A 26,865-nucleotide genomic window follows, 5' to 3' on the forward strand; every position below is an offset into this window, starting at 1 on the left:
TTATCATATTTTACTGCTGTTTCTATACATGCAGTTGTTATGTCCTTGTGACCAGTGAATGTGCAGTTCTGACTCTCTGCCCATTCATTTAGATAGGAGCCTGGTCTTGTTAGTCCGAAATAGCTGCCCGGAGGCGTTGCCAAGATGGCGGCCGAGTGGCATGACTTGCCTAAAAGGACTTTGATTCATGCACTTATGAACTTTTAAACTCATAAATAGTTCACCATAGCAACCACCCAGAACACCCTAGCAACCACCCAAAATACCTTACAACACCCTAGCAACCACCCTAAATAGCCTAGAATACCCTAGCAACACCATAGCAACCACCCAGAACACCATAGCAACCACCCAAAAAACCTTAAAACACCCTAGCAACACCATAGCAACCACCCAGAACACCCTAGCAACTGCCTAGCAACCACCCAAAATACCTTAAAATACTCTAGCAACACCATAGCAACCACCCAGAACACCCTAGCAACCACCCAAAATCCCTTAAAACACCATAGCAACACCCTAACAACCACCCAAAGTACATTAAATCACACTAGCAACACCATAGTAACCACCCAAAATACCCTACAAGACCCTAGCAACACCATAGCAACCACCCATAACACCCTAACAACCACCCAAAATACCTTAAAACACCCTAGCAACACCATAGCAACCACCCAAAATACCCTAGCAACACCATAGCAACCACCCAGAACACCATAGCAACCACCCAAAATACCTTAAAACACCATAGCAACCACCAAAAATACCCTAGCAACACCATAGCAACCACCCAGAACACCCTAGCAACCACCCAAAATACCCTAGAACACCATAGCAACCACCCAGAACACCCTAGCAACCACCTAACAACCACCCAGAACACCTTAGCAACCACCCAAAATACCCTAGAACACCCTAGCAACACCATAGCAACCACCCAGAACACCCTAGCAACCACCCAATATACCCTAGAACACCATAGCAACCACCCAGAACACCTTAGAAACCATCTAACAACCACCGAGAACACCCTAGCAACCACCCAAAATACCCTAGAACACCCTAGCAACACCATAGCAACCACCCAGAACACCCTAGCAACCACTCAAAATACCTTAAAACAACCTAGCAACACCATAGCAACCACCCAGAACACCTTAGCAACCACCTAACAACCACAGAGAACACCCTAGCAACCACCCAAAATACCATAGAACACCCTAGCAACACCATAGCAACCACCCAGAACACCCTAGCAACCACTCAAAATACCTTAAAACACCCTAGCAACACCATAGCAACCACACAAAATACCTCGGAACAACCTAGCAACACCATAGCAACCACCCAGAACACCCTAGCAACCACCTAACAACCACCCAGAAACCCCTAGTAACCAACCAAAATACTTTAGAAACCACCTTGCAACCACCCATAACACCCTAGCAACACCATAGAAACCACCCAGAACACCCTAGCAACTGCCTAGCAACCATCCAAAATACCTTAAAACACTCTAGCAACACCATAGCAACAACCCCAAATACCCTACAACACCCTAGCAACACCATAGCAGCCACACATAACACCCTAACAACCACCCAAAATACATTAAAACACCCTAGCAACACCATAGCAACCACCCAAAATACCCTAGAACACCCTAGCAACACCATAGCAACCACCCATAACACCCTAACAACCACCAAATACCCTAGAACACCCTAGCAACACCATAGCAACCACCCAGAACACCCTAGCAACACCATAGCAACCACCCAGAATACCCTAGCAACTGCATAGCAACCACCCAAAATACCTTAAAACACTCTAGCAACACCATAGCAACCACCCAAAATCCCTTAAAACACCCAACAACACCATAGCAACCACCCAGAACACCCTAGCAACCACCCAAAATACCCTAGAACACCATAGCAACCACCCAGAACACCCTAGCAACCACCTAACAACCACCGAGAACACCCTAGCAACCACCCAAAATACCCTAGAACACCCTAGCAACACCATAGCAACCCCCCAGAACACCCTAGCAACCACTCAAAATACCTTAAAACACCCTAGCAACACCATAGCAACCACACAAAATACCTCGGAACACCTTACAACCACCCAGAAACCCCTAGTAACCAACCAAAATACCTTAGAAACCACCTTGCAACCACCCATAACACCCTAACAACCACCCAAAATACCTTAGCAACCACCCAGAACACCTTAGCAACTCACTTGAAACACCCTAGCAACTTTAAATTACTCCAAACTATATACTTTAAACTAATTTAAACTTCAAACTACTTTAAAATTCAAACTAATTTAAAATATACACTAATTTAAACTTTGAACTAATGTAAACTTTAAACTACTTTAAACTTCAAACTACTTTAAACTTCAAACTACTTTAAACTTCTTCAAACTTATTGGTCCAAACATTCACAAGCCAACTTAAAGTTTGTCTCGACGAACTTTTTCTAGTTAGTGGTGCTTGCCATAGGCAAAGCAACACTAGTGTTATTGTGCATACTTATTATTCTTATTAGTGGTGCTTGCCATAGGCAAAGCAACACTAGTGTTATTGTGCATACTTATTCTTATTAGTGGTGCTTGCCATAGGCAAAGCAACACTAGTGTTATTGTGCATACTTATTATTCTTATTCTTATTAGTGGTGCTTGCCATAGGCAAAGCAACAATAGTGTTATTGTGCATACTTATTATTAGTGGTGCTTGCCATAGGCAAAGCAACACTAGTGTTATTGTGCATACTTATTATTAGTGGTGCTTGCCATAGGCAAAGCAACACTAGTGTTATTGTGCATACTTATTATTCTTATTCTTATTAGTGGTGCTTGCCATAGGCAAAGCAACACTAGTGTTATTGTGCATACTTATTATTCTTATTAGGGGCCAAGCACCGAAGGTGCGGAGGCACCTATTGTATCTGTTCCGGTTCTTATTAGGGGCCAAGCACCGAAGGTGCGGAGGCACCTATTGTATCTGTTCCGGTTCTTATTAGGGGCCAAGCACCGAAGGTGCGGAGGCACCTATTGTATCTGTTCCGGTTCTTATTATTATTATTATTATTCTTCTTCTTCTTCCGACTGGGCGTCTATGGCAGCCCCTAGAACCGTGTCCGGGAAAGTTGTTCCGGTTTGACATTCTGATAGAGGACAGTCCCAACAGTAATTGCACCAATTTTGGTGTCTCTAACTCATTGCCTCTAGCGCCACCACCTGTCCAAAGTTTCACTTTTATTATGCTAATAACTTTTGAACCGTTTGGCCTATCAACAAAATTATTTTTTCCTCTGATTCCTGAGCTCATGACGATTCGATCGCACCCTATGACGTCATTTTCCGTCACAAAAATATGGCCGCCATTTTGAATTGTCCAAAAAACCTACTTTTGCGAACTCGTCCTAGACGGTTTGTCCGATTCTCACCAAAATCGCACCAGATCATCTCCAGGCAGTGCCGACAAAAAGTTATGGAATTCAAGTCGATTCGTCAAACCGCTTTCGATAAACGCGCAAACAAATTTTACGTAGCGCTTGCAAAAACAGACGTAAGGCTGTATCTCCGCAACGCTTAATCGTATTCAGACCAAACTTGGTACATGTCATCACAAGCATGACCTGAGGCTACATGCTGCGTTTCGGCGCAGCGCCACCTACTGGTCCGGAGATATGAAAAACGGCTATTTTCGCTCATAACTTCTGAACGGTTTGTCCAAAAATCATAAAAGTGGTCTCTGTAGATTCAGGGCGTCATGCCGAGTCGACTGATATCGAATTTTCCCAGATCGGCCATTTTGGCTGTCGGCCATTTTGAATTATGTGCTAAAATGCTGTATTTTTTGAACGCATGAACGAATTGTTACGAAACTCGGTATGGGTCATCGGTACGATGCCCTGAAGGAGCCTGAGAAGTTTCGAAACAGCGCCACCTAGTGGTAAAATTTATTTTTCAAATGCTTATAACTCTGGCTGTGGTTGACTTATTTTCACGGGAGTCATCTCGTTGAGGTCCTGAATCCTTGCCGAGTCCACAGATACCAAACATGCTAGGTTTCAACTTACGGTTTGTGTAGCGTTGTGATTTAGCGCTTAAAAAACATTTGCCGATATCTTCGAAACCGCTAGTCCGATCGAGACGAAACCACCGTCAGAAGTTTGGAACCATAGCTTGTTAACTATATGTGAGAGCCCAAATGCCAAAATATTGATGGTAAGGGGTAGTAAAATCAAATCAAAGTCACGTGTCAGTCATTTTTGATGCTTTTTTTCATATAAATGTCTAAAACTCCGAAGCGAATTGAGATATTTTCACCAAATTTGGCACACACATGTATGGGCTCATTCCAAGGACACAAGAAAAAAATTGTGGGATTTTGCCTCTTGGTGGCGCTATAATAGAACAAAACATGAAAATCCCATTGATTTCAATGCAGTTTTGTGATGTGAAATGCTATACTTAATGAACACATTGCTGTAACATTATGAAACTCAGAATTTGTTACCAGCACCTTGCCTTGAAGGTACTCAAAAGATTTCAAGACAGCGCCACCTGTTGGTCAAAAGTTAAAATTACATTTCCAAAAATGCTAATAACTTTTTTTTAAATGTGCTTATTGTAATGACACTGGTCTTAATAGATTCCTTGGGTCATGCCGAGAACATAGATACCAAGTTCGACGTATTTGGACGAACTTCCTGTCCGCCATCTTTATTTACTTTCAAAACCTTCTTTTTCGAACTTCTCCTAGACCATTCGTCCGATTTTCACCAAAATCGAATCGTGTCATCTCCATACCGTGCCGACTAAAAGTTATAGATTTCGTGACGATAGACGAAACCGTTTTCGTATACCGCAGCAGCAAATTTGAGACATGCTGCCAAAATGACTATTAAGTCTTTATCTCTGCAATGCCTTGATATTTTGACACCAAACTTTGTATGTGTCATTGTCACCTCACTCTGACCACATCACATCGATTTCGTAACTGCGCCACATATTGGTCGAAAGTCATAATCCATTAAATCATCTTAAAAGTTACTGTATATATGATTTTTTAGCCATTTGCCTAAATTCATCTTTAAATGTCTTTAATTGCTCCTTGCTGCTGTCGGTCTGAAACTTCCAGCCATGTTGGCATGTCTTGTCGTCTGCGTTTGCGCTTGGCCCCGGAATGGCTGCTTGTTATTATTATTCTTCTTCTTCTTCCGACTGGGCGTCTATGGCAGCCCCTAGAACCGTGTCCGGGAAAGTTGTTCCGGTTTGACATTCTGATAGAGGACAGTCCCAACAGTAATTGCACCAATTTTGGTGTCTCTAACTCATTGCCTCTAGCGCCACCACCTGTCCAAAGTTTCACTTTTATTATGCTAATAACTTTTGAACCGTTAGGCCTATCAACAAAATTCTTTTTTCCTCTGATTCCTGAGCTCATGACGATTCGATCGCACCCTATGACGTCATTTTCCGTCATAAAAATATGGCCGCCATTTTGAATTGTCCAAAAAACCTACTTTTGCGAACTCTTCCTAGACGGTTTGTCCGATTCTCACCAAAATCGCACCAGATCATCTCCAGGCATTGGCGACAAAAAGTTATGGAATTCAAGTCGATTCGTCAAACCGCTTTCGATAAACGCGCAAACAAATTTTACGTAGCGCTTGCGAAAACAGACGTAAGGCTGTATCTCCGCAACGCTTAATCGTATTCAGACCAAACTTGGTACATGTCATCACAAGCATGACCTGAGGCTACATGCTGCGTTTCGGCGCAGCGCCACCTACTGGTCCGGAGATATGAAAAACGGCTATTTTCGCTCATAACTTCTGAACGGTTTGTTCAAAAATCATAAAAGTGGTCTCTGTAGTTTCAGGGCGTCATGCCGAGTCGACTGATATCGAATTTTCCCAGATCGGCCATTTTGGCTGTCGGCCATTTTGAATTATGTGCTAAAATGCTGTATTTTTTGAACGCATGAACGAATTGTTACGAAACTCGGTATGGGTCATCAGTACAATGCCCTGAAGGAGCCTGAGAAGTTTCGAAACAGCGCCACCTAGTGGTAAAATTTATTTTTCAAATGCTTATAACTCTGGCTGTGGTTGACTTATTTTCACGGGAGTCATCTCGTTGAGGTCCTGAATCCTTGCCGAGTCCACAGATACCAAACATGCTAGGTTTCGACTTACGGTTTGTGTAGCGTTGTGATTTAGCGCTTAAAAAACATTTGCCGATATCTTCGAAACCGCTAGTCCGATCGAGACGAAACCACCGTCAGAAGTTTGGAACCATAGCTTGTTAACTATATGTGAGAGCCCAAATGCCAAAATATTGATGGTAAGGGGTAGTAAAATCAAATCAAAGTCACGTGTCAGTCATTTTTGAAGCTTTTTTTCATATAAACGTCTAAAACTCCGAAGCGAATTGAGATATTTTCACCAAATTTGGCACACACATGTATGGGCTCATTCCAAGGACACAAGAAAAAAATTGTGGGATTTTGCCTCTTGGTGGCGCTATAATAGAACAAAACATGAAAATCCCATTGATTTCAATGCAGTTTTGTGATGTGAAATGCTATACTTAATGAACACATTGCTGTAACATTATGAAACTCAGAATTTGTTACCAGCACCTTGCCTTGAAGGTACTCAAAAGATTTCAAGACAGCGCCACCTGTTGGTCAAAAGTTAAAATTACATTTCCAAAAATGCTAATAACTTTTTTTTAAATGTGCTTATTGTAATGACACTGGTCTTAATAGATTCCTTGGGTCATGCCGAGAACATAGATACCAAGTTTGACGTATTTGGACAAACTTCCTGTCCGCCATCTTTATTTACTTTCAAAACCTTCTTTTTCGAACTTCTCCTAGACCATTCGTCCGATTTTCACCAAAATCGAATCGTGTCATCTCCATACCGTGCCGACTAAAAGTTATGGATTTCGTGACGATAGACGAAACCTTTTTCGTATACCGCAGCAGCAAAGTTGAGACATGCTGCCAAAATGACTATTAAGTCTTTATCTCTGCAATGCCTTGATATTTTGACACCAAACTTTGTATGTGTCATTGTCACCTCACTCTGACCACATCACATCGATTTCGTAACTGCGCCACCTATTGTTCGAAAGTGATAATCCATTAAATCATCTTAAAAGTTACTGTATATATGATTTTTTAGCCATTTGCCTAAATTCATCTTTAAATGTCTTTAATTTCTCCTTGCTGCTGTCGGTCTGAAACTTCCAGCCATGTTGGCATGTCTTGTCGTCTGCGTTTGCGCTTGGCCCCGGAATGGCTGCTTGCAGCTATATTTATTATTATTATTATTCTTCTTCTTCTTCCGACTGGGCGTCTATGGCAGCCCCTAGAACCGTGTCCGGGAAAGTTGTTCCGGTTTGACATTCTGATAGAGGACAGTCCCAACAGTAATTGCACCAATTTTGGTGTCTCTAACTCATTGCCTCTAGCGCCACCACCTGTCCAAAGTTTCACTTTTATTATGCTAATAACTTTTGAACCGTTTGGCCTATCAACAAAATTATTTTTTCCTCTGATTCCTGAGCTCATGACGATTCGATCGCACCCTATGACGTCATTTTCCGTCACAAAAATATGGCCGCCATTTTGAATTGTCCAAAAAACCTACTTTTGCGAACTCGTCCTAGACGGTTTGTCCGATTCTCACCAAAATTGCACCAGATCATCTCCAGGCAGTGCCGACAAAAAGTTATGGAATTCAAGTCGATTCGTCAAACCGCTTTCGATAAACGCGCAAACAAATTTTACGTAGCGCTTGCAAAAACAGACGTAAGGCTGTATCTCCGCAACGCTTAATCGTATTCAGACCAAACTTGGTACATGTCATCACAAGCATGACCTGAGGCTACATGCTGCGTTTCGGCGCAGCGCCACCTACTGGTCCGGAGATATGAAAAACGGCTATTTTCGCTCATAACTTCTGAACGGTTTGTCCAAAAATCATAAAAGTGGTCTCTGTAGATTCAGGGCGTCATGCCGAGTCGACTGATATCGAATTTTCCCAGATCGGCCATTTTGGCTGTCGGCCATTTTGAATTATGTGCTAAAATGCTGTATTTTTTGAACGCATGAACGAATTGTTACGAAACTCGGTATGGGTCATCGGTACGATGCCCTGAAGGAGCCTGAGAAGTTTCGAAACAGCGCCACCTAGTGGTAACATTTATTTTTCAAATGCTTATAACTCTGGCTGTGGTTGACTTATTTTCACGGGAGTCATCTCGTTGAGGTCCTGAATCCTTGCCGAGTCCACAGATACCAAACATACTAGGTTTTGACATACGGTTTGTGTAGCGTTGTGATTTAGCGCTTAAAAAACATTTGCCAATATCTTCGAAACCGCTAGTCCGATCGAGACGAAACCACCGTCAGAAGTTTGGAACCATAGCTTGTTAACTATATGTGAGAGCCCAAATGCCAAAATATTGATGGTCAGGGGTAGTAAAATCAAATCAAAGTCAAGTGTCAGTCATTTTTGATGCTTTTTTTCATATAAATGTCTAAAACTCCGAAGCGAATTGAGATATTTTCACCAAATTTGGCACACACATGTATGGGCTCATTCCAAGGACACAAGAAAAAAATTGTGGGATTTTGCCTCTTGGTGGCGCTATAATAGAACAAAACATGAAAATCCCATTGATTTCAATGCAGTTTTGTGATGTGAAATGCTATACTTAATGAACACATTGATGTAACATTATGAAACTCAGAATTTGTTACCAGCACCTTGCCTTGAAGGTACTCAAAAGATTTCAAGACAGCGCCACCTGTTGGTCAAAAGTTAAAATTACATTTCCAAAAATGCTAATAACTTTTTTTTAAATGTGCTTATTGTAATGACACTGGTCTTAATAGATTCCTTGGGTCATGCCGAGAACATAGATACCAAGTTTGACGTATTTGGACGAACTTCCTGTCCGCCATCTTTATTTACTTTCAAAACCTTCTTTTTCGAACTTCTCCTAGACCATTCGTCCGATTTTCACCAAAATCGAATCGTGTCATCTCCATACCGTGCCGACTAAAAGTTATGGATTTTGTGACGATAGACGAAACCGTTTTCGTATACCGCAGCAGCAAAGTTGATACATGCTGCCAAAATGACTATTAAGTCTTTATCTCTGCAATGCCTTGATATTTTGACACCAAACTTTGTATGTGTCATTGTCACCTCACTCTGACCACATCACATCGATTTCGTAACTGCGCCACCTATTGGTCGAAAGTCATAATCCATTAAATCATCTTAAAAGTTACTGTATATATGATTTTTTAGCCATTTGCCTAAATTCATCTTTAAATGTCTTTAATTGCTCCTTGCTGCTGTCGGTCTGAAACTTCCAGCCATGTTGGCATGTCTTTTCGTCTGCGTTTGCGCTTGGCCCCGGAATGGCTGCTTGCAGCTATATTTCTTCTTCTTCTTCTTCTTCTTCTTCTTCTTCTTCCGACTGGGCGTCTATGGCAGCCCATAGAACCGTGTCCGGGAAAGTTGTTTTGGTTTGACATTCTGATAGAGGACAGTCCCAACATCAATTGCACCAATTTTGGTGTCTCTAACTCATTGCCTCTAGCGCCACCACCTGTCCAAAGTTTCACTTTTATTATGCTAATAACTTTTGAACCGTTAGGCCTATCAACAAAATTATTTTTTCCTCTGATTCCTGAGCTCATGATGATTCGATCGCACCCTATGACGTCATTTTCCGTCATAAAAATATGGCCGCCATTTTGAATTGTCCAAAAAACCTACTTTTGCGAACTCGTCCTAGACGGTTTGTCCGATTCTCACCAAAATCGCACCAGATCATCTCCAGGCATTGGCGACAAAAAGTTATGGAATTCAAGTCGATTCGTCAAACCGCTTTCGATAAACGCGCAAACAAATTTTACGTAGCGCTTGCGAAAACAGACGTAAGGCTGTATCTCCGCAACGCTTAATCGTATTCAGACCAAACTTGGTACATGTCATCACAAGCATGACCTGAGGCTACATGCTGCGTTTCGGCGCAGCGCCACCTACTGGTCCGGAGATATGAAAAACGGCTATTTTTGCTCATAACTTCTGAACGGTTTGTCCAAAAATCATAAAAGTGGTATCTGTAGATTCAGGGCGTCATGCCGAGTCGACTGATATCGAATTTTCCCAGATCGGCCATTTTGGCTGTCGGCCATTTTGAATTATGTGCTAAAATGCTGTATTTTTTGAACGCATGAACGAATTGTTACGAAACTCGGTATGGGTCATCGGTACGATGCCCTGAAGGAGCCTGAGAAGTTTCGAAACAGCGCCACCTAGTGGTAAAATTTATTTTTCAAATGCTTATAACTCTGGCTGTGGTTGACTTATTTTCACGGGAGTCATCTCGTTGAGGTCCTGAATTCTTGCCGAGTCCACAGATACCAAACATGCTAGGTTTCAACTTACGGTTTGTGTAGCGTTGTGATTTAGCGCTTAAAAAACATTTGCCGATATCTTCGAAACCGCTTGTCCGATCGAGACGAAACCACCGTCAGAAGTTTGGAACCATAGCTTGTTAACTAAATATGAGAGCCCAAATGCCAAAATATTGATGCTAAGGGGTAGTAAAATCAAATCAAAGTCACGTGTCAGTCATTTTTGATGCTTTTTTTCATATAAATGTCTAAAACTCCGAAGCGAATTGAGATATTTTCACCAAATTTGGCACACACATGTATGGGCTCATTCCAAGGACACATGAAAAAAAATTGTGAGATTTTGCCTCTTGGTGGCGCTATAATAGAACAAAACATGAAAATCCCATTGATTTCAATGCAGTTTTGTGATGTGAAATGCTATACTTAATGAACACATTGCTGTAACATTATGAAACTCAGAATTTGTTACCAGCACCTTGCCTTGAAGGTACTCAAAAGATTTCAAGACAGCGCCACCTGTTGGTCAAAAGTTAAAATTACATTTCAAAAAATGCTTATAACTTTTTTTTAAATGTGCTTATTGTAATGACACTGGTCTTAATAGATTCCTTGGGTCATGCCGAGAACATAGATACCAAGTTTGACGTATTTGGACGAACTTCCTGTCCGCCATCTTTATTTACTTTCAAAACCTTCTTTTTCGAACTTCTCCTAGACCATTCGTCCGATTTTCACCAAAATCGAATCGTGTCATCTCCATACCGTGCCGACTAAAAGTTATGGATTTCGTGACGATAGACGAAACCGTTTTCGTATACCGCAGCAGCAAAGTTGAGACATGCTGCCAAAATGACTAATAAGTCTTTATCTCTGCAATGCCTTGATATTTTGACACCAAACTTTGTATGTGTCATTGTCACCTCACTCGACCACATCACATCGATTTCGTAACTGCGCCACCTATTCGTCGAAAGTGATAATCCATTAAATCATCTTAAAAGTTACTGTATATATGATTTTTTAGCCATTTGCCTAAATTCATCTTTAAATGTCTTTAATTGCTCCTTACTGCAGTTGGTCTGCCACTCCAACCCATGATGGCATCTGTTGCCGCTTCTTGCGCTTGGCCCCGGTAATGGCTGCTTGCAGCTATATTTAGGGGCCAAGCACCGAAGGTGCGGAGGCACCTATTGTATCTGTTCCGGTTCTTATTAGGGGCCAAGCACCGAAGGTGCGGAGGCACCTATTGTATCTGTTCCGGTTCTTATTAGGGGCCAAGCACCGAAGGTGCGGAGGCACCTATTGTATCTGTTCCGGTTCTTATTATTAGGGGCCAAGCACCGAAGGTGCGGAGGCACCTATTGTATCTGTTCCGGTTCTTATTATTAGGGGCCAAGCACCGAAGGTGCGGAGGCACCTATTGTATCTGTTCCGGTTCTTATTAGGGGCCAAGCACCGAAGGTGCGGAGGCACCTATTGTATCTGTTCCGGTTCTTATTATTATTATTATTATTCTTCTTCTTCTTCCGACTGGGCGTCTATGACAGCCCCTAGAACCGTGTCCGGGAAAGTTGTTCCGGTTTGACATTCTGATAGAGGACAGTCCCAACAGTAATTGCACCAATTTTGGTGTCTCTAACTCATTGCCTCTAGCGCCACCACCTGTCCAAAGTTTCACTTTTATTATGCTAATAACTTTTGAACCGTTAGGCCTATCAACAAAATTCTTTTTTCCTCTGATTCCTGAGCTCATGACGATTCGATCGCACCCTATGACGTCATTTTCCGTCATAAAAATATGTCCGCCATTTTGAATTGTCCAAAAAACCTACTTTTGCGAACTCGTCCTAGACGGTTTGTCCGATTCTCACCAAAATTGCACCAGATCATCTCCAGGCAGTGCCGACAAAAAGTTATGGAATTCAAGTTGATTCGTCAAACCGCTTTCGATAAACGCGCAAACAAATTTTACGTAGCGCTTGCGAAAACAGACGTAAGGCTGTATCTCCGCAACGCTTAATCGTATTCAGACCAAACTTGGTAAATGTCATCACAAGCATGACCTGAGGCTACATGCTGCGTTTCGGCGCAGCGCCACCTACTGGTCCGGAGATATGAAAAACGGCTATTTTCGCTCATAACTTCTGAACGGTTTGTCCAAAAATCATAAAAGTGGTCTCTGTAGATTCAGGGCGTCATGCCGAGTCGACTGATATCAAATTTTCCCAGATCGGCCATTTTGGCTGTCGGCCATTTTGAATTATGTGCTAAAATGCTGTATTTTTTGAACGCATGAACGAATTGTTACGAAACTCGGTATGGGTCATCGGTACGATGCCCTGAAGGAGCCTGAGAAGTTTCGAAACAGCGCCACCTAGTGGTAACATTTATTTTTCAAATGCTTATAACTCTGGCTGTGGTTGACTTATTTTCACGGGAGTCATCTCGTTGAGGTCCTGAATCCTTGCCGAGTCCACAGATACCAAACATGCTAGGTTTCGACTTACGGTTTGTGTAGCGTTGTGATTTAGCGCTTAAAAAACATTTGCCGATATCTTCGAAACCGCTAGTCCGATCGAGACGAAACCACCGTCAGAAGTTTGGAACCATAGCTTGTTATCTATATGTGAGAGCCCAAATGCCAAAATATTGATGGTAAGGGGTAGTAAAATCAAATCAAAGTCACGTGTCAGTCATTTTTGATGCTTTTTTTCATATAAATGTCTAAAACTCCGAAGCGAATTGAGATATTTTCACCAAATTTGGCACACATATGTATGGGCTCATTCCAAGGACACATGAAAAAAAATGTGAGATTTTGCCTCTTGGTGGCGCTATAATAGAACAAAACATGAAAATCCCATTGATTTCTATGCAGTTTTGTGATGTGAAATGCTATACTTAATGAACACATTGCTGTAACATTATGAAACTCAGAATTTGTTACCAGCACCTTGCCTTGAAGGTACTCAAAAGATTTCAAGACAGCGCCACCTGTTGGTCAAAAGTTAAAATAACATTTCCAAAAATGCTAATAACTTTTTTTAAAATGTGCATATTGTAATGACACTGGTCTTAATAGATTCCTTGGGTCATGCCGAGAACATAGATACCAAGTTTGACGTATTTGGACGAACTTCCTGTCCGCCATCTTTATTTACTTTCAAAACCTTCTTTTTCGAACTTCTCCTAGACCATTCGTCCGATTTTCACCAAAATCGAATCGTGTCATCTCCATACCGCGCCGACTAAAAGTTATGGATTTTGTGACGATAGACGAAACCGTTTTCGTATACCGCAGCAGCAAAGTTGAGACATGCTGCCAAAATGACTATTAAGTCTTTATCTCTGCAATGCCTTGATATTTTGACACCAAACTTTGTATGTGTCATTGTCACCTCACTCTGACCACATCACATCGATTTCGTAACTGCGCCACCTATTGGTCGAAAGTCATAATCCATTAAATCATCTTAAAAGTTACTGTATATATGATTTTTTAGCCATTTGCCTAAATTCATCTTTAAATGTCTTTAATTGCTCCTTGCTGCTGTCGGTCTGAAACTTCCAGCCATGTTGGCATGTCTTGTCGTCTGCGTTTGCGCTTGGCCCCGGAATGGCTGCTTGCAGCTATATTTATTATTCTTCTTCTTCTTCTTCTTCTTCTTCTTCTTCTTCCGACTGGGCGTCTATGGCAGCCCATAGAACCGTGTCCGGGAAAGTTGTTTTGGTTTGACATTCTGATAGAGGACAGTCCCAACATCAATTGCACCAATTTTGGTGTCTCTAACTCATTGCCTCTAGCGCCACCACCTGTCCAAAGTTTCACTTTTATTATGCTAATAACTTTTGAACCGTTTGGCCTATCAACAAAATTATTTTTTCCTCTGATTCCTGAGCTCATGACGATTCGATCGCACCCTATGACGTCATTTTCCGTCATAAAAATATGGCCGCCATTTTGAATTGTCCAAAAAACCTACTTTTGCGAACTCGTCCTAGACGGTTTGTCCGATTCTCACCAAAATCGCACCAGATCATCTCCAGGCATTGGCGACAAAAAGTTATGGAATTCAAGTCGATTCGTCAAACCGCTTTCGATAAACGCGCAAACAAATTTTACGTAGCGCTTGCGAAAACAGACGTAAGACTGTATCTCCGCAACGCTTAATCGTATTCAGACCAAACTTGGTACATGTCATCACAAGCATGACCTGAGGCTACATGCTGCGTTTCGGCGCAGCGCCACCTACTGGTCGGGAGATATGAAAAACGGCTATTTTTGCTCATAACTTCTGAACGGTTTGTCCAAAAATCATAAAAGTGGTCTCTGTAGATTCAAGGCGTCATGCCGAGTCGACTGATATCGAATTTTCCCAGATCGGCCATTTTGGCTGTCGGCCATTTTGAATTATGTGCTAAAATGCTGTATTTTTTGAACGCATGAACGAATTGTTACGAAACTCGGTATGGGTCATCGGGACGATGCCCTGAAGGAGCCTGAGAAGTTTCGAAACAGCGCCACCTAGTGGTAAAGTTTATTTTTCAAATGCTTATAACTCTGGCTGTGGTTGACTTATTTTCACGGGAGTCATCTCGTTGAGGTCCTGAATCCTTGCCGAGTCCACAGATACCAAACATGCTAGGTTTCAACTTACGGTTTGTGTAGCGTTGTGATTTAGCGCTTAAAAAACATTTGCCGATATCTTCGAAACCGCTAGTCCGATCGAGACGAAACCACCGTCAGAAGTTTGGAACCATAGCTTGTTAACTATATGTGAGAGCCCAAATGCCAAAATATTGATGGTAAGGGGTAGTAAAATCAAATCAAAGTCACGTGTCAGTCATTTTTGATGCTTTTTTTCATATAAATGTCTAAAACTCCGAAGCGAATTGAGATATTTTCACCAAATTTGGCACACACATGTATGGGCTCATTCCAAGGACACATGAAAAAAAATTGTGAGATTTTGCCTCTTGGTGGCGCTATAATAGAACAAAACATGAAAATCCCATTGATTTCAATGCAGTTTTGTGATGTGAAATGCTATACTTAATGAACACATTGCTGTAACATTATGAAACTCAGAATTTGTTACCAGCACCTTGCCTTGAAGGTACTCAAAAGATTTCAAGACAGCGCCACCTGTTGGTCAAAAGTTAAAATTACATTTCCAAAAATGCTAATAACTTTTTTTAAAAATGTGCTTATTGTAATGACACTGGTCTTAATAGATTCCTTGGGTCATGCCGAGAACATAGATACCAAGTTTGACGTATTTGGACGAACTTCCTGTCCGCCATCTTTATTTACTTTCAAAACCTTCTTTTTCGAACTTCTCCTAGACCATTCGTCCGATTTTCACCAAAATCGAATCGTGTCATCTCCATACCGTGCCGACTAAACTTTATGGATTTCGTGACGATAGACGAAACCGTTTTCGTATACCGCAGCAGCAAAGTTGAGACATGCTGCCAAAATGACTATTAAGTCTTTATCTCTGCAATGCCTTGATATTTTGACACCAAACTTTGTATGTGTCATTGTCACCTCACTCTGACCACATCACATCGATTTCGTAACTGCGCCACCTATTTGTTGAAAGTGATAAACCATTAAATCATCTTATAAGTTACTTTATATATGATTTTTCAGCCATTTTGCAAAAATTCTCTTAAAATGTCTTTAATTGCTCCTTGCTGCAGTTGGTCTGCCAATCCCACCCATGAAGGCATCTGTTTCCGCTTCTTGCGCTTGGCCCCGGTAATGGCTGCTTGCAGCTATATTTCTTATTCTTATTCTTCTGGCCACATTTTGACGCGCTACTCCTCCCGCAGTTTTTTGTCACAGACCCATGAATGAGGTGTCAAAACGTGCGGCCTGTTCGGGAATGGTGTGCTATGACTTTTATAAGGGATCGGGGGTACGATGTTCGCCCCAGAGGCGAAAAACCGGCCGAAAAATCCCATAGACTTAACATTGCGTCAAACTTTGACGAGTCGTAGCTCGGAACGAGGATGTCGCAGAAACGTGTAATTTACCACATTTGAAGAGGCTGACAGGCTCTAAGAACATACCACACAATGGGGTAAAAGTTGCCCCCCTGGGGGGCAGGAGCGGCCCAAAGTTGCCCCATTGACTTACTATGGTGTAGGACGGCCCATGAAATGGGCCGTCCTACACCATAGAAACCGCTTTTATATTGAACATAACTCTGGATCACAGTGTCATAGAGACAAAGGGGCAGGCTCATTTTACTCAGACGGCCAATCAGTCTCTCAGGATCATTGTGAAGCTATCAAGCCACGCCCTAGCAACCATTTAGAGCTCCTTAGCAACAAGTTCCATAGACTTCCATTGAAACAGATCAAAGGGATATCTCAGGATATAAGAGTCATAGAAACATGAGGGTGGGCTCGTTTGACTCGGGGCAGCAAACAGCCAATCCTGAATCACCTCAACACATCCTAACCCCTCCCTGGCAACCATTGTCAAGCACCTTAGCAACAAAAATCCAAAGAGGGATATCTTCCATTCTGAATGTCACAAAGGCGTGGGAGTTGGTTTATATCATTCATACTGACAAGAAGCCGTTTGGAGTTTCATGATTGGCAGCTGTCAAGCCACTCCCTAGCAACCAAACAGAGTACCCTAGCAACCATTTCGCAAGACCTATATCTCTGCATCAAAACATCGTATAGAGATGGGGGTTGGTTTATACATTCACATTGACTTTGGAGCTTCATGATTGGCAGCTGCCAAGCCACTCCCTAGCAACTAAACAGAGTACCCTAGCAACCGTTTTGCAAGACCAATATCTCTGCATCAGAACATCGTATAGAGATGGGGGTTGGCATTTTTGACTCATGCTAGCAAACAGGACTTGCTACATGCTACACATGCTAGCAGTGAATAGCTACATGCTAATATTGATTAGCTAAGTGCTAAATCATGCCAATAAAATTCTACAAACTCAACAGTAACCATCTTTGACAACTACCAACCACCTAGTAACACCATAGCAACCACCCAGATTACCCTAGCAACACCCTAGCAACCACCCAGAACACCCTAGCAACTGCCTAGCAACGCCCTAGCAACCACCCAGAACACCCTAGCAACCACCAGAACACCCTAGCAACCACCTAGCAACACCATAGCAACCACCCAGAATACCCTAGCAACCGCCTAGCAACACCCTAGCAACCGCCTAGCAACCACCCAGAATGTCCTAGCAACCGCCTAGCAATACCATTGCAACCACCCAGAACACCATAGCAACCGCCTAGCAACACCCTAGCAACCACCCAGAATACCCTAGCAACCTCCTAGCAACACCATAGCAACTACCCTAGCAACACCCTAGCAACACCCTAGCAACCACCCAGAACACCCTAGCAACCGCCTAGCAACACCATAGCAACCACCCAGAATACCCTGGCAACCGCCTAGCAACGCCCTAGCAACCGAGTGGCGAGTTTTGCCACTGCAAGCACCACTTCACATTTTCTTCTGGAAATGTACATTCTAGTTATTATTATTATTCTGCCGTAAAAAGCATCGTGCAGCCCAAACCGTAAGGGCTGGAGAGCTGAAACTTTGTCAGATGGTAATACAAAAATCGAGGAGAGGTTATCAAATTATGAGCCTGATTGGCCTAACACTAGTCGATCTAACACTAGGTGGCGCTATAACATCAAGAAAACATAAAAGGGCTATGACCACCTGACCGTCAGTCCGATTGACTTGAAAATTGGTATGCAGTGTCTTGGTCGAACGAAACTCGATGGGTATGTTCGACTCATGGCCCAAGAGGTCTGTAAGAGTTTCGAAAGAAATCGGCCACTAGTTGGCGCTAACGAGTTTTACAGCTCTGTAATCACGTGGTCTTGCACACATCCCCACAAAATGTATAGCATTTGATAGATCTCCTCATGCTGAACAACTTTGCCTCTAGAACTATGGCTGTCAATCAAATCGTTCATTAAATATTCACAAATATGTTAAAAACCTACTTTTGCAAACTAGTCCTAGGTTTTTCGCCCGATCGGAACCAGATCAGTCTAGAACAATTCTCTGGACTCTCTAGGTCAATAATTATTGAAAAAAAGTTGAACTATTGCATTTGGGTAGCTGTAACAGGGTCATTTAGAAAATGGGCGTGTCAAAATGCTCAAAATCCTATAAATCATAAATAAAAAATCAGAACTTCACAAAAAAAAGTGAGCATATATGTCATAACATGGTGAAGAAGCCTGCAAAGTTTCATGGAGATCAGACCATAGGTGGCACTATAACTGTTAAAAAGCTTCAAAACCATGTATTTCGCCTACATTTCAGTTCTCCCAAGTGCCCGACAGCATAGCTGGCATGAAGATCATAAATGCTTGAACTTCGTTAATTGCTGCTTGCAGCTATATTTAATTTTTTTATTTTTTTATCAGGGTTGGAGCTAAACTCTCCAGGACAGCGGCATTCCAGGACTGAATGTGCCTATTTCTTCCTGTTGTACATTATATATACTATGGTATCTGACTTCATCTGTCCAGTGAGAGAGCTATTTTTGGCCCATGATTCTTTGCTTGTGGAGAACATGTAAATATCTTGCTGTGTAGAACCATTAGACAAGCTGCTGTGGAAACCAATTAGAAGAAGCCATTCTCTCGCCATGGTAGCCAGAGAATCCCTGCATTGTTGTCATAGCAACCGGCTTGTCTGGATGACTTCAACAGTGTGTAAAATGCATATGATATTCCCAAAAGCAGTCTGTCAGAATTAATCCTCCTCTTTCTGCTGAATTAGTACAGTTCAGTCTTAAATAATTTGTTTTGGGTTCATAAAATGTAGAAGAAACAGCTTTTATTTATCCGCCATATTATTCTCTGTATTGTAACCTTGCAACGTTTGTCAAAATTGGGTATCATAATGGACAGTCTACGGCCCCAATGGGGTGTTGAAATTAATCGTTTCTACGATGCATCGCGATGCAGAAGAGGACGATTCGGTTATCGGTTCAGTAATAGACCATAACCGGTTATAATGTACTGACGCTTTTCTGACGTCATTTGTCACGTATGTGCTTTGTCGTGATACGATATACTGGCAGAGGGAGGCGAGAAGTGTGCGCATAATTAAAAATGCTCCAGCTACTTTAAAAGCCTACATCTGGACACATTTCGGCTTTTATGCTCAACCTGGTAAGCACGACCTGGAGAAGACACACGCTGTGTGCGCTCATGTCATGCACAAATAGAATAGGCAGGAGGTAATAGCTATATTAACTTGATAAACAATGTTAGCCGTGTTCACCCCAAGCTGTTACGCCTGGCAGAGCCGGACTGTTTTAGAGTAAGAGAATGAGCTTCAACGTCACCCGAATCCGCAGCCAAAACAAATGATCCACCCGCCTCAATATTGTTCTCTGATTTAAGTATTCGCTGCCAGCCGATGGTGAAATTAGAATTATTCTTTGTTACGGGTGATTATAAATGATCGTCATCTTCAAAAGTGAACTCTCGACGGTTGATGCGCGCGCCTCTAATGGTGACATATACACTGATGAATGAGCGCTGCTTTTAAATAAACATTTCTTTAAAACAAAATTGATTTGATAAAATTGTATTTTCTTAATGGCATAAACAGGCCTTTGAAATTCAAACTGGAATGTCACTGTTTCTGTCACTGCGACTTCCCGAACAGACGAACATACGCGCACGGATCACTTTTAAAGTAAATTTGAAAATTGAGGATGCATTGCATCGAAATGCATTGTGATACCGAATTGAACTGAATCGATGACATGATAATCGTAACCGAACCGTGAGACCAGTGTAGGTTCACAGCCCTATCGCCACTAAGAGTTTAAAATTATAAAGTGTTTCTATAGCATCCAGGTATTACTTAGAAAAAAAAAATGATTATGAATCTTAGTACTACTATCATTTCAATATTTATTATCTAACTTGAGAGGATCTCTCAAGAGGGGTTTATGCATAAATACACATAGGCGGAAGTCGGGGGGGTTAGGACCCCCCCTATCTGAGGGTTGTCCCCCCTAAAATATCATTCAAATATGTGTGTTGTAAATAAAATAATGATATATTCTTAAAATAATTATTTAAGAAATAAGATAATACAAATACAAACGGGGCAACAACAAAAAAACGTTTTTAAACATTTTGAGTCCCCCCTCCCTTGCCTCACAGTGCTTTGGTCCACTGCCTCCGCCCCTTTTACCTCACCACCGTCCGACACACACACATTCCGGTGGCGGGAGAGATTAACAAAGTTTTTGAGTAGTTGTCGAACTCCAGTAAGTCAATGTTTTATTCACTTTAAACATCGGATGAAGTGATTATTTTCTCTTTAATATAGATGATGCTGAGTCATTAATAAATCATGTCAAAAAACATATGATTGTGTACAGTGTACCAATGTAAGTTACTTTTGTCACTGATGTAGTCTGCTATGTTAGCGAGTTACCCTTGTTTAATACAGTCTGCGTTTACCTAGCTTGTTTAATAACTTACAGTATATCCACCCACACCCATAGAGTGATGTAACGTTAACGTCAGTCTTGTAGATTAGACTAGTCCGGTTGCGCATTTAGATTTTAACGCTTTTACTGTGATATAGTCGGTTTATATCATTTAATATGATAGTTGATAATATGATATGTTAATCTAATATAATATCACACGAAGACTGCAGTTTTTCTCCAGATATCAGCATGATAACAAATGTGATTTTGATTTATACAAGTTTAATAAACAAGAAGTTAATATTAAGTGATGTACATTTTAGACACCATATTACCAACGAAAATAGTTAAACTAAGCCACAGCACTGAAGAAACACACCGAGGTGTTTTCTTACTGAATGAATCAGCTTTTTGAACAATCAGTTGAATGAATCTCAATGACTCACTCATTAACAGTGACTTACTGCCTCCTACTGGCGGTTTTAATTTCACATTTAAAGTATCTTTTCATGTTTTAAATCATTTCAAATATAAATATTTAACATTTTATTTTTAAAGCATCATAATATTATGTATGTCTGTGTAAAAACATCTAAATGCTACTTTAACCCTCATTTATCTTTGGGGTCTATGACCCCAATCGACTTTTCCGTAGTAAATAAAACCTGGTTCCCGTTATCTCAGTTGCGTCAAATTGCGTCACTTTTTCTACATTATCTATACACAATATACACTATACACTGGGCTTGATTCGGTTGTTTTAAAGGTATGTAAAAAAAAATCCATTGTATTTTGGTGGCTTGATGAATGAAAAAGCTAACTAAATTTACCAAAAAATTCTTCAAAACCATACATTTTTTGTAAATAAGTTGTTTACACAAAACAACATATTTACAAAAAAATGTATGGTTTTGAAGAATTTTTTTGGTAAATTTAGTCAGCTTTTTCATTAAACCAGAAAGAAACTTTGAGAAGAAGGATAATGGAACGGTCTCCATGCTACACTAATAATAGTAGCAAGGCTTTCCTCGGTGTACACGTATCCTTGCAAGTACAATTTTGCCTGTATTATTGGTGTCCCCTTCAAAAATTGCTCTTGAGAATTATGTTTATTGTCCCCCCCAACATTTTGATGAAATTTTCGCCCCTGTAAATACAATGCAATGTATATTCCTAAAAAAAATCATCTTCAGTTTTAGCAAATTATTGTTAATTTTAATTCTGTTCTCTTAAAATTGAAATTATTAGTTGCATATATGTGAGGATTACTTTTCCCAAATAGCATTCTTTGAAGGAAACCAAACCTTAAAAATCTCAAGATTTTAGAATGCTAATTAAATCCAGAATTTCCTTATGTTTGGTGTGTCATTATCACACTCATTGATAGTTTCATTAATTCAAGGTTTGCCCTTCTCTGTGACGGCCTTAATTGTGTACTTATCTGCTCAAGCACAAGTTTTCCTCTCTCAAATCCCTCTCGTGTCTAATAAATACAGCCTACCCAAAATAGCCTCACTTGCTCTTTAGAGAGGAAACTAGCATCACTATGAGATGCTGAAGTCTCCATGACAACACCAGAAACTAGTGGCAACATATCACTTCCCTAAGAGTTTTTTGGAGGATCTGGTCTTTTCCGTTTATTGGAAATATTGTCAAATATATTTTTGGCAATAACTTATGACCTTTTAGAAAAAAATATCAACAGCTCCTGTGCTTTTTAGAGAACCTCAAGTGCAACAAACATGTTACAATTACTATAACTAGGGTCTCCTAGGGCCCCCTTTGGTTGAAATCGCAGGGACCCCCTGAAAGCAGGGGGGGCCTAGAATCATCACCATCTTTTGCCCCTCTAGCGATGGCCCTGTTTGCAATTACTATACCTTTACTTTTATCACTCTTTATGTGATAAATGCACTGAATTTGAAGAGATTTTTGAGTTCATATTCACTTCTGATAATGCTGATATTATTTTTTGCATTTTGGTAGGTACCAAAAAAGTGACCAACAAGGCAACGCTGTGGTATGTCCCACTCTCCCTTCAAAATGTGACCAAAGTCATCGAAGTTCCTCCTATTGAGGTAAGAGTCTGTACATCAGTGAACACATTGGGTCTCGTTCACTAAGCATGCGTACGCACAATTTTTTGCGTGAAATCTATGTAAGAAAGTTTTCATGAAGAAATGATGATCCATCAAAAACTTTCGTACTAAAATTTATTCTAAATTTATGAAAAAATATAGGAACAACTGAAACCACACGTATGCAAAAAGCACTTTTTGCGGCCTTATAATCAGGGCTGGAAATGGGGGGACGGCGTTCCAGTTCCTATTGTTTGAAAAAAAACGAGGGGAAAACATCCTCAAGCTTTGCAAGCTTGCAAAGCTTGTAAAATGCAAGCTTTTTAAACTTCTCATGACCACCTTTACTACAATGTATCAAGTTCTATTTTTTTATTGTAGTAGGCTATATTTTAACTAACTTGTAGAATTTATAATAAATAATCTGTTAAGGGTATAGACTTTTAAAAAAAGAAAGAAAAAGTTCAAATGTGACCCATCAATAGTCTACCTGTAATTATATTCTTATTGTAACAAATACTGTATTAAACAATTACAAGAACTACTTTTTCATAAGGCCAAGTAAAAGTTAGAATCAAGATCTTTAAAGTATGGACCCTCTTGAATTATTGACTAAACAATTGGTTTTCCTTATGTGTTAAATGTGTTCTGTTAATATGACAGATATGCATATTGGGAAAATAAAAGATAATCCAATTGAATTGAATTAGCAGTTGAAATTATTTCAGAGGATTAAATTAGAATAGAACAACATGTATAGGTAGCAACATGCAACGTTTTTAAAAAAAACTTCATATTGCCATTATTATTGTCTGTGTTTGCGCAACTTGCATCATTAAGCCAGTAGATGGCGACAAGTGACTGTCTTCATGAGAAAACAATTGAACCATTAAATTAACAGATTAGTCCAAAAACATTGATTAATTTAGGATAGAAAAAGTAGGCTAGCTGAAACTTATCTTTCTCATACTTATTGCTCATATGCCTCTGGAAACAGAAGGATTGTATTGACATTTGATTGAAACCTAACATCTATGCAAAATAATCCTTGAATCATTTATTTAAAGGTCCCATATTGTACAACTTTCTGAAGTTTTATTTTAGGTTTTGATGTCCTTAAGAATATATATTTGCGGTATAAGTAGAGGGTTCGTACGGGTGCTTGAAATCCTTGAAAACGCTTGAATTTTGATGTTGTGTTTTCAAGGTTTGAAACGTGCTTAAATTTTGGATAAAATGCTTGAAATTGTAACTGTATTTCTCTCACAACAAATACCTATCTGACTGAATAGTTTGTTTATTAAATGGAGAAATAAAATGTAACCCTTCAGATACAGAGCGATTTGCGCTACGCTGGCCAGAGCAAAAGTATGTGGAGTTTTCATTTTGATTTCCGCGCTCGTTTGGATGCCCCGTTTCTATTGACCGCGTCGGTAATCATCACAGAGCGCAGCGCCAAAAGTTGAACGTCCTGTCTGAAAGGGCCATTTGTGACTGAGAGTACTTGGTGTGATAATGTAATGTTAGTATTGGATGTCCGTTATAGCACGTTCATTTGTGGAATATTCAGTGAACATAGCCAAAGTTACAGCACAGAAACTGTAACGTTAACTACTATAACAACAATCGTTGATTGCTAAACAGAAATCGTGTCAGATGGAGTGTCATACAAGTAGCCTAACTTGTAGGATAGCCTGAAGCAGTCTTCTGGGTTAAAATTTAAATACAGGTTGTTCTTGAACTATCTCAGATTTTGTTCAAATCTTGTCTATATCAAGAATGTGTCCCAAAAGGCCTGTAAAATATCTGTTCAAATCCTGTCTTCATATTTTCAGCCCTTGAAATTTCTTCAGTTTTCAGCCTGAAAATCATTATCTGGGAAGCAATATTCGGACATTAATATAATAAAACAGTATTATTCACAGGCATTATCTACTTAGACAGTGATACATTTTGAAAAATAAAACTTGTGATTTGCTTAAATATCTGATCCTTCTGCTATTACGAAACACAATATTGCCTGTTTATAGCATTATCTCTTTAATATGATAAAAACACTAAATAATAATTTTGACTACGTATTGGTATGCAATTTATGGTGCTGTAATGTGCTGGAAAAGGCTTTAAAATGGACCATGAAAGTGCTTGAAAATTGCTTGAATTTGACCTTGGTGTACGAACCCTGAAGTACCAAAATCAATATATTTTTACAGCTCCTTTCTCAGGAGCTCTGCCAAGAACAGGTAAATGTTGGCCTGTGTACTTAATATTCAAGAGTAGGGCTGGACGATTTTGGCTAAAATCATAATCGCGATTAATCGAACAAGTTACCTCGATTACGATTATTGAACGATTATTTAAAAAAAAAATCTTTCTCATGTGTCACTGGCAAGGCTTATACTGTAAATATGTTCACGTTTTTTTTTCAGAATCAGAATCAGAAAGAGCTTTATTGCCAAGTGTGCTTGCACACACAAGGAATTTGTTTTGGTGCTGAGGCTTCCAGTGGACTATACAAATACAACAAGAAACATGAAACATAATAGTACAAATTATAAGAATAAAGAATAAAAATATAAATATATGAGAATAAAAAGTATCACAGTTAGGTTTAGTCAGAATAGACATTTGAAGATTTACAGATTATGAACATATTTACAGTGTTTTGAATATTATAATAAATAAATCTAAATATAAGTATAAGTATCACCTGAATTGTAGGATATTGCACTAAACAGTGGGAGTATTGCACTTAGAGGCGTATGTCTTGGGAGGTCTGTTCAGAAGGGAAATGGCCTGAGGGAAGAAACTGTTCCTGTGCCGAGATGTTCTTGTGGCCAGTGATCTAAGTCTCCGTCTTGACGGTAACCGTTCAAACAGGTGGTGACCAGGGTGAGTGGAGTCTGTGATGATTTTACCTGCTCTCTTCCTCACTCTGGAAGAGTACAGGTCCTGGAGGGATGGCAGGGGGGCACCAATGATCCTCTCTGCAGACCGGACTGTCCGTTGTAGTCTCCTGATGTCTGATTTGGTAGCTGAACCAAACCAGACAGTGATGGATGTGCATAAGACAGACTCGATGACGGCTGAGTAGAACTGAATCAGCAGCTCCTGTGACAAATTGAACTTCCTCAGCTGGCATTCTTTTTGAATGAAAGAATGCAAAATCCTATCTTTGTGATTCTAAAATAAGGAAACACACAGATAGCTTTTAATGCTTACTTATTAAATATTTCAAACAATTGAATCAAACAAAGCATACAATGCTTGAAATAAAAACGTCTAATAAAAAAGTAATTAAGTTTTAATGTAAATAGAAAGTTTCCTCAAAATGTAGAAAATAGTTATTTTTGTAAACAAAATAAATTATTGTAAATATTGCCATCTTAAAAGTAAAATATAACTTGTATAAAACTAAAAAAATGAATCCATTTCATATTGTGTAGCATTTGTAAATGCTTGTGTTATCGAAACCTGCTTTGTGGAGTGGAGGCACTTGTTGCTGGGCGTTTGTCAGTCTCTCTCTTTTTTCGCGTGTTTCTTTGGTACAAGCGGCTCCTGTTGCTGAGTTGACTCAGTGTTTGAGTTCCCTTTCACACAGAGATTCCGGAAAATACACGGATAAAGTGGCCCGGGATTTGACCCGGGTTCGTTTGACTTTGGTTCATTCACACTGCCAGTGATTTTCCGGAATCAAGAGAGTGCGTTAACACAGACACACACAACCCGCAAAGACACGTGACATGTCCCAGCGGCGTCTATAGTTTGCTTATGAGCTGCGATTTCTCTCGAGAAACTACGCTTGTGCATTTTTTTCTCTGATTC

The 26,865-nt window shown here is 40.3% G+C and overlaps 1 protein-coding gene and 1 long non-coding RNA gene across 7 annotated transcripts in view; one reads left to right on the forward strand and one right to left on the reverse strand.

Annotated features, from left to right (window-relative positions):
* acot7 (acyl-CoA thioesterase 7) overlaps window positions 1-26,865 on the forward strand; it is a 213,957-nt gene that overhangs the window by 37,909 nt on the left and 149,183 nt on the right. For all 6 annotated transcript variants that reach the window (XM_077224585.1, XM_077224586.1, XM_077224584.1 and 3 more), the window contains exon 4: window positions 22,949-23,040. In XM_077224585.1, coding sequence (XP_077080700.1) covers window positions 22,949-23,040 — 92 coding nt within the window. The remainder of the gene's footprint in view (window positions 1-22,948; window positions 23,041-26,865) is intronic.
* Window positions 400-1,908, reverse strand: LOC143732059 (uncharacterized). Its single transcript, XR_013201043.1, has 3 exons — window positions 1,875-1,908; window positions 1,129-1,171; window positions 400-414 (listed from the first exon to the last, which is right to left on the reverse strand). It is a non-coding gene; the product is annotated as an uncharacterized LOC143732059 (long non-coding RNA).

Source organism: Siphateles boraxobius, unplaced genomic scaffold (genome assembly GCF_051911475.1).
Source record: "Siphateles boraxobius isolate OS27281-9 unplaced genomic scaffold, OSU_SipBor_1 9, whole genome shotgun sequence".
NCBI classification, from domain to species: Eukaryota; Metazoa; Chordata; class Actinopteri; order Cypriniformes; family Leuciscidae; genus Siphateles; species Siphateles boraxobius.